The sequence below is a fragment of the Alosa sapidissima genome, chromosome 1, assembly GCF_018492685.1.
Source record: "Alosa sapidissima isolate fAloSap1 chromosome 1, fAloSap1.pri, whole genome shotgun sequence".
NCBI classification, from domain to species: domain Eukaryota; kingdom Metazoa; phylum Chordata; class Actinopteri; order Clupeiformes; family Clupeidae; genus Alosa; species Alosa sapidissima.
The window spans coordinates 23,231,340-23,248,839 of NC_055957.1; the positions used below are offsets into that span (position 1 = coordinate 23,231,340).

A 17,500-nucleotide genomic window follows, 5' to 3' on the forward strand; every position below is an offset into this window, starting at 1 on the left:
AAAGAAGCGAGACAGAAAGATAGAGAGAGGCAGAAAAAGTGAACGTCAGTGACACAGACAGTGACATGGAGAGAGATATTTAACAGTTTAAAAAATGGCCGTTCTATATAAGTGAAAGACTGAGCGCCGGGCAGCTGTAAAGCCTAACGGTGGAGACCACTCCAGGTCTGCCGTAAAAGTGAATAATGACGCTATTTCAAGGCTATACAGGCTGTGATGTCATGCTGGAGGAGAGGACCATCACTCGCTGCGCTGCGCGGCTCTGCTCTGCTCACTGCCATTCCTGCGTGCTCAGCACAGTCCGCGTTCTCTATACAAATCATTACGCCACTGACAAACAACATGACCTCACTCACAACACGCAGCGCAGACGGAGGCCACCACAACACAAACACGCCGCTGCCTCCGACTCCCGACGCGATTTGCGGAGCCCCGAGCCTCGCCTCGCGTCGGCCGGCCTGGAGAGCTGTCTCTATTTTGGACTTGCGGATGTTGATGGGTTTTTAATGACGGGGCCCTGGCCCTGGCCCTGAGCTGCTGTTGCCTGGGCATGGAGCACATGCTGATTTAGGCTTGTTTGCTGGCAGCCCTCGTCGGAAATGATTCTATTTTTCAGCAAACTTCCCACGTTGCGCTGCCTCCTCGCTCCTTCTACTCATTAATTCTGCTCTGTAGCCTCACTCCTTCTTTTTTACATTTCCATCTCCCAATTTCTCTCCCCGTTGGTCTTCTCTCACTCTCTAGTTTTTCCTTCACACGTCTATTTTTTCTCTCCTCCATCCTTCCCTCTGTTCTCTCTTTCATTTCAGTCCTCCCTTTGCCCCCCCCCCCTCTTTGTTTCTCCTCCCACCACACCATGATTCATGTTTCCATCCATCACTCCTGACAAGGTGTGTTTTTCTCCACTGTTTCTAGGTCGGAGCGGGGTACTTGAATGAGTATTGTGCGTATGTGTGTGTGTGTGTTGTGTGTGTGTGTGTGTGTAGTACTCGGAGTGTGTGTTCTGTCGAGCGTTTTTAAGTGTGTGTTTTGACAGTCTGGCCTGAACTCCGAGGCGAGGGCGGACGTGGTGGTGGGCGGGGGTGTTGGGGGTGTCTGGACTGTCAGCCCGTCTTGGAAGACGAGCAAATGGGAGGTGAGGAAACTAAACAAAAAGATTCGGCAAGGACACGACAGCCGGGCCCTGAGAAACACGCTCTCCTCAGCATCTCCAGCCCCCGCAGTCAAAACAACAGTGTCCATCACTCTCACTCCTGACAGAAAAGGGACCTCTGTTTGCACAAACATCTCCACCGAAATGGCCAAACAGCCCCGGACACGTTATGTCTAGCAGCCCTGACCCCTGAGCATGTGGCCAGGGAAAGGTTAAAAGGTTATAAATATCTGTGTGAGAATCTGGGATGACTAACTGTTCCCCAGCGATTAAAGAGCTTGTTGTGGGGGCTGCTGGGACGTCAGAGGAGGCTCTGTGGCTCCGAGGCTCTGAGGTCCCTATCTGGGCTGGCGGGCTGGTGCCAGGCTGCCTGATTCCCGATTCCGGGACGCCCAGTTGTTTGTGCGAATATTGCCTCTACTGGCCTTGTTCCGTTTGAAAATAGAAAGCGTTGTAAATCTCGGCAGGAAGGGGGTTGCGCGGGGGCGGGGGGGGGGGGGGGGGGGGGGGGGTTGTGGTAGTGTGGCCTGGCAGGCATGGCTGGGAGCAAGAGGCAGGCAAGCGAGCAGGAAGCATAGCTCTCTCTGGCCTCGCTTGTTTACGACGGAGCTGACGCTGGCCGCAGAGCTTGCCAAGGCGCTTGGACGCGGATCAGGAACTGGGGATTTGAGGGGTGTGGAGGGAGAAGGGGACCTGTGGTCGCTTTTTTGTGTGGGTTATTCCACAACATTGTCCATATCCTCCAGATTGCTCCAAGATATAAATCTCTGGTGACAGTGTTGATGTTTTTTAATAATGCGCAGTGGTTTGTTTTTTTATTGTCATTGGGTATGGTGGAGGAGACATTAATGCAGAGGCCATGATGTCAGCGTCTGAATACGGGAATACACATATAGCTGGTGCTTAGAGGAAAAGAGTATGTACGTTTGTGTATAGAGGATTAGTGAATGTTAGTGTGTGTGCATGTAAAAGTGAGTGTGTGAAAAAAAATAATAGAGGGATAGAGGTGGAGGAGAGAGGAGTGAAATTAGCTATCGTAGCTAACATAGCTAACATGCATGCTACAGACAGAACAAGATAGACAGAGGGAAAGACAGAGAGTGTAATGGAGTGAGAACAGAAGTCTAAAATGTATTTCTGTGTGTGTGTGTGTGTGTGTGTGGGTGTGTGTGTGTGTGTGTGTGTGTGTGTGTACGTGTGCGGAGCTGGCTGATGTGATAATGTGCAGCTCGTGGCCACAGCCCCTTGCCGCTCTGATAAGACTGAACTCAGGACTTCAAAGCCGCCAGAGAGGCTGATTTCGGCTGCCGATAAAAAACACAACAACCGCTGGAACCCTGCCGAAATAAGAGAGTGAGAGTGAGACAGACCAACACACACACACACACACACACACACACACACACACACACACACACACACACACATGCCTGCCATTACACAGGCAGAGCGAGCCACTCTTGACAGCTGAGAGCTTCTCTCATGTTTCCCTCTCCGTAGCAGTGAAGTTAGCGCTCATTGAGAGAGCGGATGAAGCCGCGGCTGGACAGCACTGCAGGCTAATCTCCACGGCTCCAAAACACACTTGAGATTCGGCACTGGTATTTCAGCTAAAGGGGAGGTTGGAGGAGTGGGGGTGGTGGTGGGGGTTGTTTTCCATGCTCTGGTGCTGTGATTGTGTCAAGAAATGTCAGAGCATTTCCTACTGGCTCTAAAAAGGCAGGACATCAGCAGCTAGAAAACAGCTCAACACCTCAGAACTGAACATATAAAAAAAATGAGCTTGATTCAGCTGCTTGGCCAGAGTCCAGCGCTGGTAGAGAAACACCATAAATAGTGGCTATCTTATGCCGAGTCAGGTGTTGGATGTCCTTTGTCCAACCCTGGAGCACACACACTTCCACAGGAGAGGAGTAACACCCAAAGCCACAGAGCAGGTGTGGCAGACAGACTGGGGCTTTCAGCCCTCCATGCAAATCAGCAGGCCTCAGTCAATTTGGCAGCAGAATGCACATCTTGTTCAATTAAGCAAATCTGTGCTGCTGTTGACAGAGGGGAGCAAACAAAACCACATCATTATAAAAGGATCTGACTTTGTATTCCTTTCACTTCTCCTCACACACACACACACACACACACACACACACACACACACACACACACACACACACACACACACACACACACACACACTCACACACACACACACACTCACACTCTCTTTCTCTCTGGCAGTATGTCCTCTTTGTTTCTCCCTATCCCTTGTTCCTCTATCCTGCCAAAAGTACTGAGCTGATTTTGGGAGTTTTTTTTGTAAACTATATGCTACTAACCGTCTGAAAGCATAAGCAGCCTGAGATAAAAATGTTGAAGAGGAAAAACGTCCCGCTGCTATTGGGGAGGGATTCCTGGGAGAAGCTGCTGAAGGCAGCCGTGGATATGAAAGCGCTGACGTCCCTTATCTCTGGCATTTGGAGTCCACATGTTCATGTGCTCACAGCCCCACTCCAGCCTTACACCCACTTAATCTCCAAAAACGCACCCACAGCCTCACACCTACACCTACACACACACACACACACACACACACACACACACATACATACAAACATACACATACACACACACACACACACACACACACACACACACACACACGCAAACATACATACATACATACAAACATAAACACACACACACACGCACACACACACGCACACACACACACACACACACACGCGCACACACACACACACACACACATACTGTACACACACTCATAAACATGTACACTCACAAACATGCACACACACACACACACACATCCATGTATACAATAACTCCTCACTCCCTTGCATCATGGGTTTGATCCTTGTTCCACTAAGATCCCATTTCATAACGCTCTGTCCTCATCTCATCCCCTTGCCACTGTCTCTTTAAGGGTTTTAACTCCTGAGGACATCAGTGCCTGACCCCAGCCTACCCCAGCTCTGAGTCGTCCCTTCGGCCAGCTGGCCTCTCGCTCCTGCAGCTCTGGCTATCTCTCCCTGCACACTCCAGACACCTCCTCGTCTCTAATCACACACACACACACACAAACAAACACACAAACACTGGCTATCTCCCCCTGCCCACTCTCATCTCTAATCACCCTGTGTCATTAGCAGAAAATCTCTCCCTCAATCTTTCCCTATCACACCATCTCTCCCTCTCCTCTGCTCATCCCTTTATCTTGTCCGCCATCTCCCCCTCTGGTTCCTCTATCCCCCCCCCCCCGCTTGTTCTGGGGCCCATGAGGAGGATCGGGTGAGCCTGTGGTTCCAGGATTATGGCAGCAGCCTCGTTAACGAGCTGGCCGGTTATCTTGTGATCAGTGGGCGAAGGTCCCGAAATGTCACAGCTCGCACTGCCCACTCCACTCCACTTCCGCCCGAGCTGACACGGTCCCTCCCTCCGTCCCTCCCTCCGTCTCGCTCTCCGTCTCGCCCCTGTCTCTTCAGTCTGCCTTTTCTTCTCACCTCCTGCCCTCCCCTCTTGTCTTGACCTTTCCTGTGCTTGTCCCGGACACTCATCTCTCATTTGCCGAGCGGAGAGACAAAAGAGCCAGTGGTGCGCCACTTCCTCGGGAAACGGCTGCCTGGCTGAGACAACATCAAAGGTGCCGCGGGGAGACGGAGCGAGCGAGCGCACAAAGCGATGATTCTGAATCAGGCTCGCCGCCTCACGCCTCCCTCCGAGCTATCACCGTCCTGACGCCGACACTGATCTCAGAGCAGAAGCTGGCTGTCGCTGTAATCAAAGGAAGCCTCTAAATTTAAACAACGATGACAAGAGGGCCAGAGGCTGTGCGAGGGCCATAGTTATTTTCCATTCATTTCTGACGCGTGATTAGAGCTTTTATCTCCGACAAAACTGCACTCCTCCGCAGCTGTGTTTTCTGCTCTCTAAATTTTGCATGATAAGATAAGTGAGCCGAGGCCAAAATAAAACCCTAATAGAAATGTATGAGCCTTATGCCTTCATTAACACACAGCACGCGCTACGCGCGCTGAGCATTTTGCAACATCTCTTCAAGCGGAACAGCAGTTGTGCTTATGGGAGTGTTACATGTCAGCCTGGGTATTGTAGGTGGTCCCATTAATCTCTGCACATGTGTGTGTGTGTGTGTGTGTGTGTATGTGTGCACACATTTTTTAAATCCTCTACCTGTGAAGTCTTTAACCCAGCTGGAATATGCATGCGCCTTAGAATCACTTCTGTCACCAGATGCCAAGAGGTGTGTGCGCTCTCGTGTGTCTGTGTGTGTGTGTGTGTGTGTGTGTGTGTGTGTGTGTGTGTATGTGTGTGTGTGTGTGCATACTTGGTTTCACCGTCAAACTGCCTCCTCTCAGCGGCAGAGCTGATAATGAGAGGAGCGCTGCCACTTTTGTTCACCAACTTTTCAACTTAAGCAAACTCCTCCTGATAAATAATTCACTTGTTTTATCCAACGCCTGCAGTGAGCATGGGGTTATGTAATCTGCATCTCAGAGTCCGCCATCAGATCCCACCATAAATAATAACAGACCGAGAAAGAGAGACAGGATAAAAGAAACAGAAGAGAGAGACAGAGAGAGAGAAAGAAAGAAAGTAAGAGACACATAAGTGAGTTGCATCTCTGTGTGTTTGACAGAGTGTGAGAGAGAAAAACAGAGACCGAAAAATAAGTATGTTTGTACGTGTGTGTGTGTATGTGTGTGCGTGTTTGTGTGTGTGCAGGCGCGCGCGCGCGTGTGTGTGTGTTGAAGACAGAAAAAGAATGAAAGAAAGAGAGAGCACCTAGCCCAAAATAAGCTGTGTGTGCTGCTCGTCTGTGGTGCTGTGTGCTCAGACGTCTCGCTCGCTCTCTGTGTCATTTCTACATCAAATCCCCACGCAGCCCCACACAGCCACAGGTCACAGTCAGGAAGGAGACGAGAGGTAATTACCACCCTAATTGAAATTCAGCAGATCAGCACCACTCACATTTACACACACACACACACACACACACACACACACACACACACACACACACACACACACACACACACACACACACACACACACACTCACACATATACACACACACATGCACATACACACAGCCACACACAAATGCACAGAGGCACTCTTTCACACACACTTTATCACATGCACATGCACACCCACACCCGCACCTAGACACACAAACGCCAGACCTCATCAACTTCTTGCTGACAGACAGGCCCTAATAATCGAATGCTGATTCCCATTATCCCCGCATAATCAAATGCAGAGTGCATCAAACGTCGCTCTGAAGGATCAGGCAGCAACAGTAATCCATCCCCCGACGGCCCCGGCCCATCAATAAACCTGCTCTGGCACAGGGATGGCTACCAGGGTGTCGTCATCTAAAGGATCATATTCTCTCCACACACACTCAGCCACTCAACTCTAACGCATGAGCACATCCATATGCTCTCACATGCACATATTCACACACACACGCACACACACGCGCACGCACACACACGCGCACGCACACACACACACACCCACACACACACACACACACAAACATCACACACACACACACACACACACACACACACACACACACACACACACACACACACACACACACCACACCGTTGTCTCTGCCTGTTGTGGGTAAAATGAGTAAGCATCAGTGAGGAGGCACGAGCAGCAATGAGGACTTTCTCCCAGCAGCAGTGTTCTCCCTCCTTACATAACTGGACCAGGGATGGGTTGACCGCCGGCCAGCGCTCTGCTGGGATTCTGCTGCCCAGCCAAATGGAGCACTCATGCACAACTCTGCTTGACCCATATGGACAGCAGACCCCTAATTCTCTCATTCGTTCATTCATTCATTCACTCTGCTTGGGTTTGCAAATTGACAGGATTGAGCGCCTGGCCATCGATCAGAGTTATTTATTTATTTGTGCTCGCAGCATCTCTGACCCGTCTGGAGGCCGTCCAGTTTGAATAGCCATTGATCTCTGCGCTTAAAAATCCTCCTCGGACAGGACAAGCTCCATTATTCCGGACGGGGGATCGGTGAAAACCCAGTTTCTCTGCGTGTAATTTGCTGTAGCGTGGCTCCTCGGTGCATGTAAGAGTGTGCTTTAGCACAGAGTCATTTAATAAAAGGGAAAAGAGGCGAGCGGGCGCTGGGCCTTAAAGGTGTGAGGAGAGGCTATTCCACTTCAATAGCCCCGTGCTCCTGGGACACACACTCTCTTTGCTTAGCAGAGCCAATTCGATAAGGTACAGCTTTAAGAGTATGTATGTGTGTTTGTGTGTGTGTGTGTGTGTCAGAGAGAGAGGGAGATAGAGAGATAGAGAGATAGAGCGGGAGAGAGTAGGATAAGTGAGACAGTGTTTTGTGAACTGAGGGGAATGTGGTCTCATAACTGCTGAACAGTAAGTCTATGGGCAGATAATACCACCATTCTCCATCAATAACCTCCCCATGATGAAAACAGGGATAAATTACTACCCGTCCACCCTCCATCTGCCCCGGGGGCATTTCTCCACCTCTGATTCACTGCCAAACTCTGTAGTAATGACACTATAATCATAATTATTTTCCAAACAAGTCAACACATGAGCACAATTCACTGAGGTGGTTTCGCAATTCCATTCAGTAAACAAATGCCCCTTTATGTTGTTACGCTTCGATTACAACAAATTCATTTCCTCCTAACCAGACTGCTCCTGCATCCTTGATCTCAGTGATGGCAGAGCAGATAGAAAATGGCACCTCTGCTTCACTTCAACCCACTCTTAGAACTATGGGATTGGTTTAACCTTTCACCAAGCAAAGGCTACCAGAGCAAAAAAGCCTTGATAATGAATTACCTCCTCATCCACTCAATTTGTTTGATAAATATCTGAATTAGAATTGGAGAAGTGGAGCTGAGCGCTTTAATCATCGCATTCCAGTTTGGCCTTTAACAAGATGAGACAGCCTTACCGAGACCATTGTTGCCAAAATCCAGCGAGTATTTGACCACATGGTAGTTGTTCCAGACGTAGAGCAGGTTATCTCGGGGGTTGTAGTCCACGGCAGCGATGTACTGGTAGGAGTTGGGGAAGGGGATGTTGATGTGCGTCTCCCGGCTCTTCTCGGTGCTGTACATGTAGTCGATCTTGTTGCCCGTGGCCTCGTTGTCGTCGTCCTCGTAGACAGACTTGACCACGTAGAGCACGCCACAGATCATGAAGGCGTTGGAGGCCGAGCGCTTGTCGTAGCTGCTGTCCCACGTGCCCTCCACTCGCAACGTGTAGGGGTTGAGCTGGCTGACCACCACGCGGCCGTTGTTCTGCTCGGTAGCGTAGATGACCCACAGGCCATTCTCGTCCACGGCCAGGTCGATGTCGGACTTGCCGCCCCAGCGGTAGGGCGAGGTGTCGTGGTAGTTGGCGTTGGCGATGATGGCCTCGCCGCTCTTGATGCGCGTGCGCAGGTCGAACTTGACGATGTTGCGCGTGCGCTCCTTGTTGAAGAAGAGCGCTCCGTCGTACACCACAAAGCCAGTCCCGTCCACGCGGTGCGGGAGCTTGTAGGTAGTGGTGGGTCGCCCAGCGATGAAGTCCTCCTTAGATGAGTACTCGGTCAGCGTGTCTGTCCTGTACGGCGTCCAGGGCATGTAGTAGATTTTGTTGGACGACTGCAGGGGGTCTTTGCACCAGGCTCCAGACTGGTGGTCCGACTCAAAGAGATGCTCACTCTGGTAGACCCCTCGCAGTATACCTGGGCACAGAAACACTGGGGGGAGAAGGACAGGAGAGGGAGGGTCAAAATAAAGTCCAGTCCAGACAGTCACATGCTAATGGACTTTACATTCTGAAGTAAATGGCACAGCTCCATCAATGCTGGCTCATACTAACATTGAGGTTGAGGTACTGATTCCTATGGCTGCTGTGCTTACTCTATTCCTGTTGTCTTTTATGTGGTATGGGGCACTGAACTTGTGTGTGTTTTGTATTGTAAGCAGCTGTATGTAGCACTGTATGCCCAAGACAAATTTCCCTTCTGGGACAATAAAGTTCATCTAATCTAATCTAATCTAACATGCAGTGATAGCCATCATGGCCCATGTCATGAGATCTGTATAGTTCCCACCATCAAATGAAGAACTATGAAGGACTCTATGCTGCTACTGTGCAGATATTCATTCCACACTTTGGTCACACATTAATACTTAAAATGGTTATATAACTGATATAAGTGAACACATGAACATTTTCTTGTATAACATTTTAGTGACGCCTCACTTGAAGTTTAAATTAACATGTAAATTAGATGATAAAAAAAAATATCAATAATTACAATGTGGTATTAATAAATATATAAATAATTACAACATGTTATTAATAAATCAGTAATGAATATACAATGCATAATAGATGTCACCTTAAAGTAAAGTATGAGTATGAGCACTGACCCTATCACGAGTCATACAGTCTTTTGTCTTCCAAGGTAAAGACATCCAATTAATTTCTATTTTGTATTTAAATTATTTAATTACTTTAAAGATTAATTTGGGATTTTATAAATGCAACCTAATAACCATGTCACTTGGCTGAGGTGTGATTTTAATTTTAATTTCACACCAATCTATAGCATATCAATTTGTGTGACAACACCTACCAGAAATATTTTTATATTCCTTTTCTTGTGTTAACTTCCTCAGCAAGACTGTTATTAATGTTAATGATGATAATGTTGTTCATTGGATGTGATCATAAAAGAAAATATCAATATTTTGTAAAGAGTACCAACATTTCATAGCAAAAACCCCATTTATTTTGTTTTGATATTTAAATGCATTAACCCAAATAAACCTACATTAAGGATGGGTGAGATTAATACACAGTAATTAACCCTTCAGATTGATATTGGCTCTCAACCGATGTCCGTATATGTACGCAGTCAGGCTCAACCATATGGCCCATTAGTCTTTTGTGATACATTTTCTCAGCCTATTACTTCCATTATTGGTGTGTTGCTGAACTGGTTCTTCAAACTAATAACACGAGAGTTAATGGTCATCCCCTGTAGCAGGCCCATGCCCCAGTGACCACTGAGATTTACGTCTGTCTGGGTCGTAGTTCACTAGGCCCCAGACCCGGGGGGATATTTATATGTGTTAAGAGAACAGGAACCTGTCAAACACAATAACACCCCACATGTCAGAGAGTGCCCTTCCCCAAAGATATATCCCCTCTATCTCAGCACTACCACAGATCCATGTGGAAGATACCCCGCCCCCCCCCCCCCTCTTTCCCTTGTCTGGCTCTGCTGAGCTGCTTTCTCCATCGCCAGTCAGCAACTGTAAACGTGTTGTAATGAGTGTTTTATTCCCTCCGCTCTCCTGTCTGTCTCTCCCGAAATTTATTTCCCGCCAGGACCAGTTTTATTTTAGCCTGGGTTGCACTATAACTCCCACATTCCCTATTTACGGCAGGGAGCCGTTTCTTCCGGGAACACGAGCAGAGCGGGACAGTCCCAGGGATGGGTTAGTCACATGGACTGGAATGTGTGTCATGGCCGCGGAAAGCCACACACTCCATTCCCACAGTTGAATTGCCATTCTAGATAGCATTGTGGGACATCCTCCTGGGAAACGGCAGTGACACTCCAGATAGCATTACGTTTTTTCCTCTGTTTGTGTGAGCACTGCTGAGGTGGTACGGAAAGGGGTCCAACAATTGGCATGCAGTATTTAATTCCCATGCTTTGTCCAAATAAGAGGAAGCTATCATTTTATACGACCTTGCGGGAAAAGAGCTGGACGTTTATAGTGTGTGTGAGTCAGTCAGATGATGAAGTGGGGTCTGAAGGGGGCCCTCCCTCTCGCTCTACCCTACAGTGTCAGTCCACTGATCTGCGTGCTTGCTCTTGCTGAAGTCAGCCAGCGACTCCGAGACGTGATGTGTGGGGGCCATTGGAGCCACACACGTGAGGGAAAGTGGTTTGAGTGTGTGTGAGGAGCGCTCGTACCTCTCTGTTCCACTTCTGACCGAGGCAGTCCAGACACATCGCCGGCAGGGAGGGGTCACACAGAGAGACAGAGAGGGAGGAAGGGAGAGAAGAGAGAGTGCAGATTAACGACATCATAATCCATGTGTTATCTACGTAATGTTCATCACATTTTATGCCATGACCTTGTAAAACTCTTGCGACGCTCTTCGTTTACAATTCGGTAATGCAATCCACAAAGTGTTACTGGAGACTGATATCATCAATTATAAGAACAGGCACACACAAAAAAAAAACCCCATAGAAACATAAATAAATTAACACATTGCTGTTTGTATCCTCCCATCTCTGGAGAAAAAAAGATGCATCAACTGTGATCCGTAAAGAAAACAACAGAGGGAGATGAGAGAAGTGCTAACACCTTGGCGTGGGGCAGACAATCTGTGTATTACAGCGCTGATGGCAGACACGGGCCGGTGCACAGGCACAACCTCTGGAGAGAACGCTGGAGGCGTGTGAGTGTGTGTGTGTGTGTGTGTGTGTGTGTGTGTGTGTGTGTGTGTGTGTGTGTGAGTGTGTGTGAGTGTGTGTGAGTGTGTGTGTGTGTGTGTGTGTGTGTGTGTGTGTGTACATGCTTTCAGCTGTGGAGAGCGGCGGAGCAGCAGTGTGAGCCGCTGGAGGTGCGAGGAGAGAGGGGAGTGTGTGTGTGTGTGTGTGTGTGTGTGTGTGTGTGTGTGTGTGTGTGTGTGTGTGTGTTGGTGAGCCCCTCTCTCCCCCGCTCTGCTCTGCTCCACTCCACTCTACTCACTCAGGGGCTCCACGCAGGGATGAGGACATGATGGAAACCTGATCCTCCACCTCCCTCTCCCTCCCTCCCTCCCTCCCTCCATCTCTCACTCTCCTGCTTTCCTGTTCTCAGAGTTTTAAAAGTCTCTCCATTTCTCTGTTTCGGAGTTTTAAAGCTAAAGGAGAAATTCACTGATCCTTTGGGATGCCCTGCAGGGCAAAAACACTGACGATTGTTCTTACGCTTCTGCAGCTGCTGCTGCTGTGTGTGTGTGTGTGTGTGTGTGTGTGTGTGTGTGTGTGTGTGTGTGTGTGTGTGTGTGTGTGTGTGTGTGTATGTGTGTTGCTTTCACATGCCCCTCATTCCTTTCACACTCCATTAAACGTCCCTTTAATGAAATATGCATAGAGTTGTGTGAGTATCAATGCATAGCTCAACGAAGATACCTTCAAAGCATGCTTAGTGTGTGTGTGTGTGTGTGTGTGTGTGTGTATGTATGTGAGAATGAGAGAGCATTTTATTTAAACACACTTCTCAGTGTCATACTCCCACAGCACACATATGATCCATCTTGTAAAGGCTGAGCACGGACACTCGTAAACGCAGCTCTGCAGGCAGCAAAGGGCTTTTTAATATGAAACGCAGTTAATTGAGCAGTTAAAAGAAAGCAATAAGTGTCAGTGGTGTGAAATGGCAGAACCTGGGAGAGGAGGGAGAGCACAGCTATTTGTCTGTGGCGCTGTACAAGCATGGGGGGAGAGGCGTCTAGAGAAAGGAAGTGCAGTGGTGATATCACCAGCTGACAATCGGTTGGTCTGCGTTTGATTCCTTGACCCGCCATTGTGAGTCTGTGTCGCGTTGGATAAAAGCGTCCACTAAATAAATACCAGCTAACAGTCCCCAACAGCAATTGGTCCAGAGGAGGCAGCGCGCAGACGGTAGGGAACGGTGCCGGAAAAACACCAGACAGGCTGTTTATTTGTACAGACACCGGTGGCAGTGGCAGCCTAGTGTAGCTGGCGTGTCTCCGGCCGGCATCACATATAATTGGGCCACATGTTTTGAAGCAACCAATGGCACATTAGGGAGAAAGAATTCACCAAATCAAGAGGCATCTCCTGCCATTCATCTGATAGAAACATCAACCAGGCCACAAGTCACGTTTTTTTGGTGTGTTTGTCGATTTTGCTGAAACTGCAGGAAAGAAATGTATTTCTGATTCTTGCATTAATAAGAAACCCCCCCCCCCCCCTAAAAATCCACAGCAATAATCCTTAGAGACACAGAGGCAGAAGGTAATCTTTGCCATATTTAATAGATTATATGGCTCAGTGCTCCGCTAAGTCAGGCTAGCAGTTACATGCTTCCTCTAACGCTGTCTTTCTCCAAGTCAAACCAGGCATGGACGACCAAGGTCACCCTGAGTATGACAGAAATATCTCTTTCTGCCTCTCTCTCTTTCTCTCTCCCTCTCTCTCAACCGTTTTTCATAGCAGCCCGGCAGGAAAGATGTGATATCTAAATTTAACTTTGCTAATGAAACCCGTATACAGAGATGTCTGAATTCGGTGTTTCTTGCATGACAGTGAAATTCAGCTGCAGCAGGAGTGTGTTGGCTCTAACGAGAGCATCATAACTGGGCAGCCAATCTGATCTCAGTGCTTAATTAGCCATCTTTGTCTCTGTTCCCTCCTGCAGCCTTGTGGGCTGGAGCGCTCTATATTGCCTCCTAAATAACATCACACCACACTACACTACAACACACTACACCACACTATACTATATTACACTATACTGCACTGCACTACACTACACTACACTACACTACACTATACTATACTACACTGCACTACACTACACTACGCTACACTACACCAACACTATACTACGCTACACTACACCAACACTACACTACACTACACCAACACTATACTATACTACACTACACCAACACTATACTATACTACACTACACCAACACTATACTATACTACACTACACTACACTACACTACATTACACTACACCACACTATACTACAACACACTACACCACACTATACTACAACACACTACACCACACTGTACTACACTATACTGCACTGCACTACACTACACTATACTATGCTACACTACACTACACCAACACTATACTATACTACACTACACTACACTATACCACACCACACTACAACACACTACACTGCACTATACTACACTATACTGCACTGCACTACACTACACTATACTACGCTACACTACACCACACTACACTACACTATACTACACTATACTGCACTGCACTACACTACACTACACTATACTACGCTACACTACACTACACTATACTACGCTACACTACACCAACACTACACTACACTACACCAACACTATACTATACTACACTACACCAACACTACACTACACTACACCAACACTATACTATACTACACTACACCAACACTATACTATACTACACTACACTATACTACGCTACACTACACTACACCAACACTATACTACACCAACAGTATACTAGACTATACTACACTACACTACACCAACACTACACTACACTACACTACACTATACTACACTACACTACACTATACTACGCTACACTACACCAACACTACACTACACTACACTACACTACACTACACTACACCAACACTATACTACACTACACCAACAGTATACTAGACTATACTACACTACACTACACCAACACTACACTACACTACACCAACACTACACTATACTACACTACACATACCAACACTACACCAACAGTATACTACACTACACTACACTACACTACACTACACTACACTACACATACCAACACTACACTACACTACACAAACACTACACTACACCAACAGTATACTACACTACACCAACAGTATACTACACTACACTACACTACACCAACACTACACTACACTAACCGTATACTAGACTATACTACACTACACTACACTATAGTACACCAACACTACACTACACTATACTACACTATACTATACTACACCAACACTACACTGCACTACACTTCACTAAATTTGGATGTTTTAAAAAATAAGTCTACATTTAAAGAAATAAAGAAATAACTACACTCAAACCTGGGAGAGACACTGAAGGCTGGACTGTCAGGGTACAGCACATTTTGCAAAAGCTGCTCCAAGTTGGAGTTGAGCTATGCACTAAAGCCTGGAGGACAGCCAAGGCCTCAGCCACGTGGGAAAGTGGGAAGCCAAAAACTAGTCAGAAACATTTGGAAGGAAATCCCAGCTGGGCCGCCGCACAGGTAATTGAATTACCTGCATTTAATGCACCTTGACTCGCAAGACCTTGAAAATGGTGGTGGTGGAGCTATGATGGAAAAAACGACAGCAACAAAGAAGACCTCCTCCGCCACGGCCTGAACACACAGCGGCGGCGCTGGGGTAATGGAGACACTCCAGTCAGACGGGGGGAGGAGCAACTCATGCGCTATGTGTGGCCAGAGGTGTCTGATGAATGATTAGGTGGACACTCTCTCACAGCGTGTGTGCTCTCTCTCTCTCTCTCTCTCACACACACACACACACACTCTCTGACACACACACTCACACACACACACAGCGAGCCTTTTTATGTGATGGATAGGTCTCTCTCACATATAGATTTTACAGAGAACTCATTTGTGAATGCCCCTAGTTCACCTCTACCACAGTAATTTATATTAGTCCATTTAGCCACCATGCTTTCCTCATCATTACACATCTATTGTGCTGTAAAAACAATTTGGCTGGCAGAGGCTTTTTTTTTTACTCAATGGAATATCCAAAATGAGTTTTCTGAGCATTCATACACATGCTGCACAGTGAAGCACATCACACACACACACACACACACACACACACACATGAAAGGATATGATGATGCTCAGCTATTTATAGTCCATTCAAGCGCCTCCTCTTGCACGCTAAGTCATTATGAGAGGTGAGGAGAGCAGGCGTCTTATTAAACTCACTTGCTGTCCACGAAAGAATAACAACCCATCGCAGAAACAGCCGAGAGGGGCCGAGAGAGAGACACCAGACGTCCAGACATGGCTAATGCTTTCACCAGTTCACCAGTGTGACGTTTTCACCAGGGGATGGACTCGGGGGATGGGGGGGATTCATTGACCGGCGTATTGACTGCATGTTTCTGTGAAACGCTGCAATTATAGGTGGGAAAAAATCAAGTGACCTTGACCTGTCTGCTCTCTGGATCCATACTCCCGGTCATAACTGGGAATTTTATACATTTTCCGATAATGAGTAGAAAAGTAGAATTGTCCACGCTCAGTGTTAGACGAGGGGCTACAACGCAGTGGTAAGTGCTTCCAGCTGCTGATTTAGGAGCATGAGAGTCAGACATTCCTCTGGTGTAGGAATGATTTTTTAACTATTCAGCCGTCCTATGGCCATCAGGCCTTATGGCTCAGTCGTTTATCCTGATCGAGATGTTTGTTTTGGGGAATAGATTTTTTCCCATTCATTTTCACACATACAGCATAATGTGAGTCTGAGGTAATAGATCACACCACCTAGTCACATTTCATCCTATTCAGCCTCCCAGTGCCACCACTCTTCTCTCTAAGTGCTTTTTGCAGTGTCCATTATGTGGGGCTGGCAGACTCTTCCTCCATTTCGCCGGCTCTTCCCATTCTGGGTTGGGGGGGGGGGGGGCTGAGTGGAGCGGAGTGCCAATCTCTAACGCACATCCTCCTCAGTCAGTCAGTGAGCAAGTCAGTCAGTCAGCTAGTCAGCTCTACGTGCTTCTCTCCACCCTAATGGCTCTCCATTATGTGGGCTCTGGAACCCTGGCCCCAGTAATGACTCGGAGGCTTGAGAAGTTACCCATTTTCTTTTTTTTTTTCCTTTTCCAAAGGAACCCAATACATCTCTTCCCCTCTCTCTTTCTTTCTCTCTCTTCCTCTCCCCCTCTCACTGATCTGATAAACTCCTCATCCTCCTCTTTTTCATCCAGCCCTCTCTCCTTCATGCTGCAGCAACTCAATAAGTGGCCTGGCATGGGGAGCGGAGGTATCGCGTTATGTTTCCATCTGCCGCAGAGAGGGATTGAGACGTATATTATTTAATCTAGCCGTCACTCGAGACGATAAGGTGTATTTGGTGGAGGGTAATTGAACGTTTCTGGAGGCAGTCAGGGTGCCGTGTGCGAAGCGAAAGGACAGGGAGATGTGATGGATCGCCCGGCTGATAAAATCCTCAGAGCTCCTGGCCGCTCAGTACAGGCCTCACGTTGATCTCGGCCTTTACTTGACACCTCTGAGGCCTTTTGCTGCTTTGAGAACTATATCTCTGTGTGTGTGTGTGTGTGTGTGTGTGTGTGTGTGTGTGTGTGTGTGTGTGTGTGTGTGTGTGTGTGTGTGAGTGTGACATTTCTAAATGGAATTTATGTGGGTGTGCAAGTTTGTTTTTGTGTGTCCATCTGTTTGTTGATGTATGTGAGTGTTTGGAGCATCCGTGAATTGAAGCGGACTGTTTTCCCCGAGTGT

The 17,500-nt window shown here is 47.7% G+C and overlaps 1 protein-coding gene across 4 annotated transcripts in view; it reads right to left on the reverse strand.

Annotated features, from left to right (window-relative positions):
* The window catches only part of adgrl3.1 (adhesion G protein-coupled receptor L3.1), a 92,025-nt gene that overhangs the window by 36,515 nt on the left and 38,010 nt on the right, over positions 1 to 17,500 (reverse strand). For all 4 annotated transcript variants that reach the window (XM_042098058.1, XM_042098049.1, XM_042098040.1 and 1 more), the window contains 2 exons: positions 11,184 to 11,198; positions 8,151 to 8,945 (listed from right to left, as the gene is read on the reverse strand). In XM_042098058.1, the coding sequence (XP_041953992.1) occupies positions 8,151 to 8,945; positions 11,184 to 11,198 (810 nt within the window). The remainder of the gene's footprint in view (positions 1 to 8,150; positions 8,946 to 11,183; positions 11,199 to 17,500) is intronic.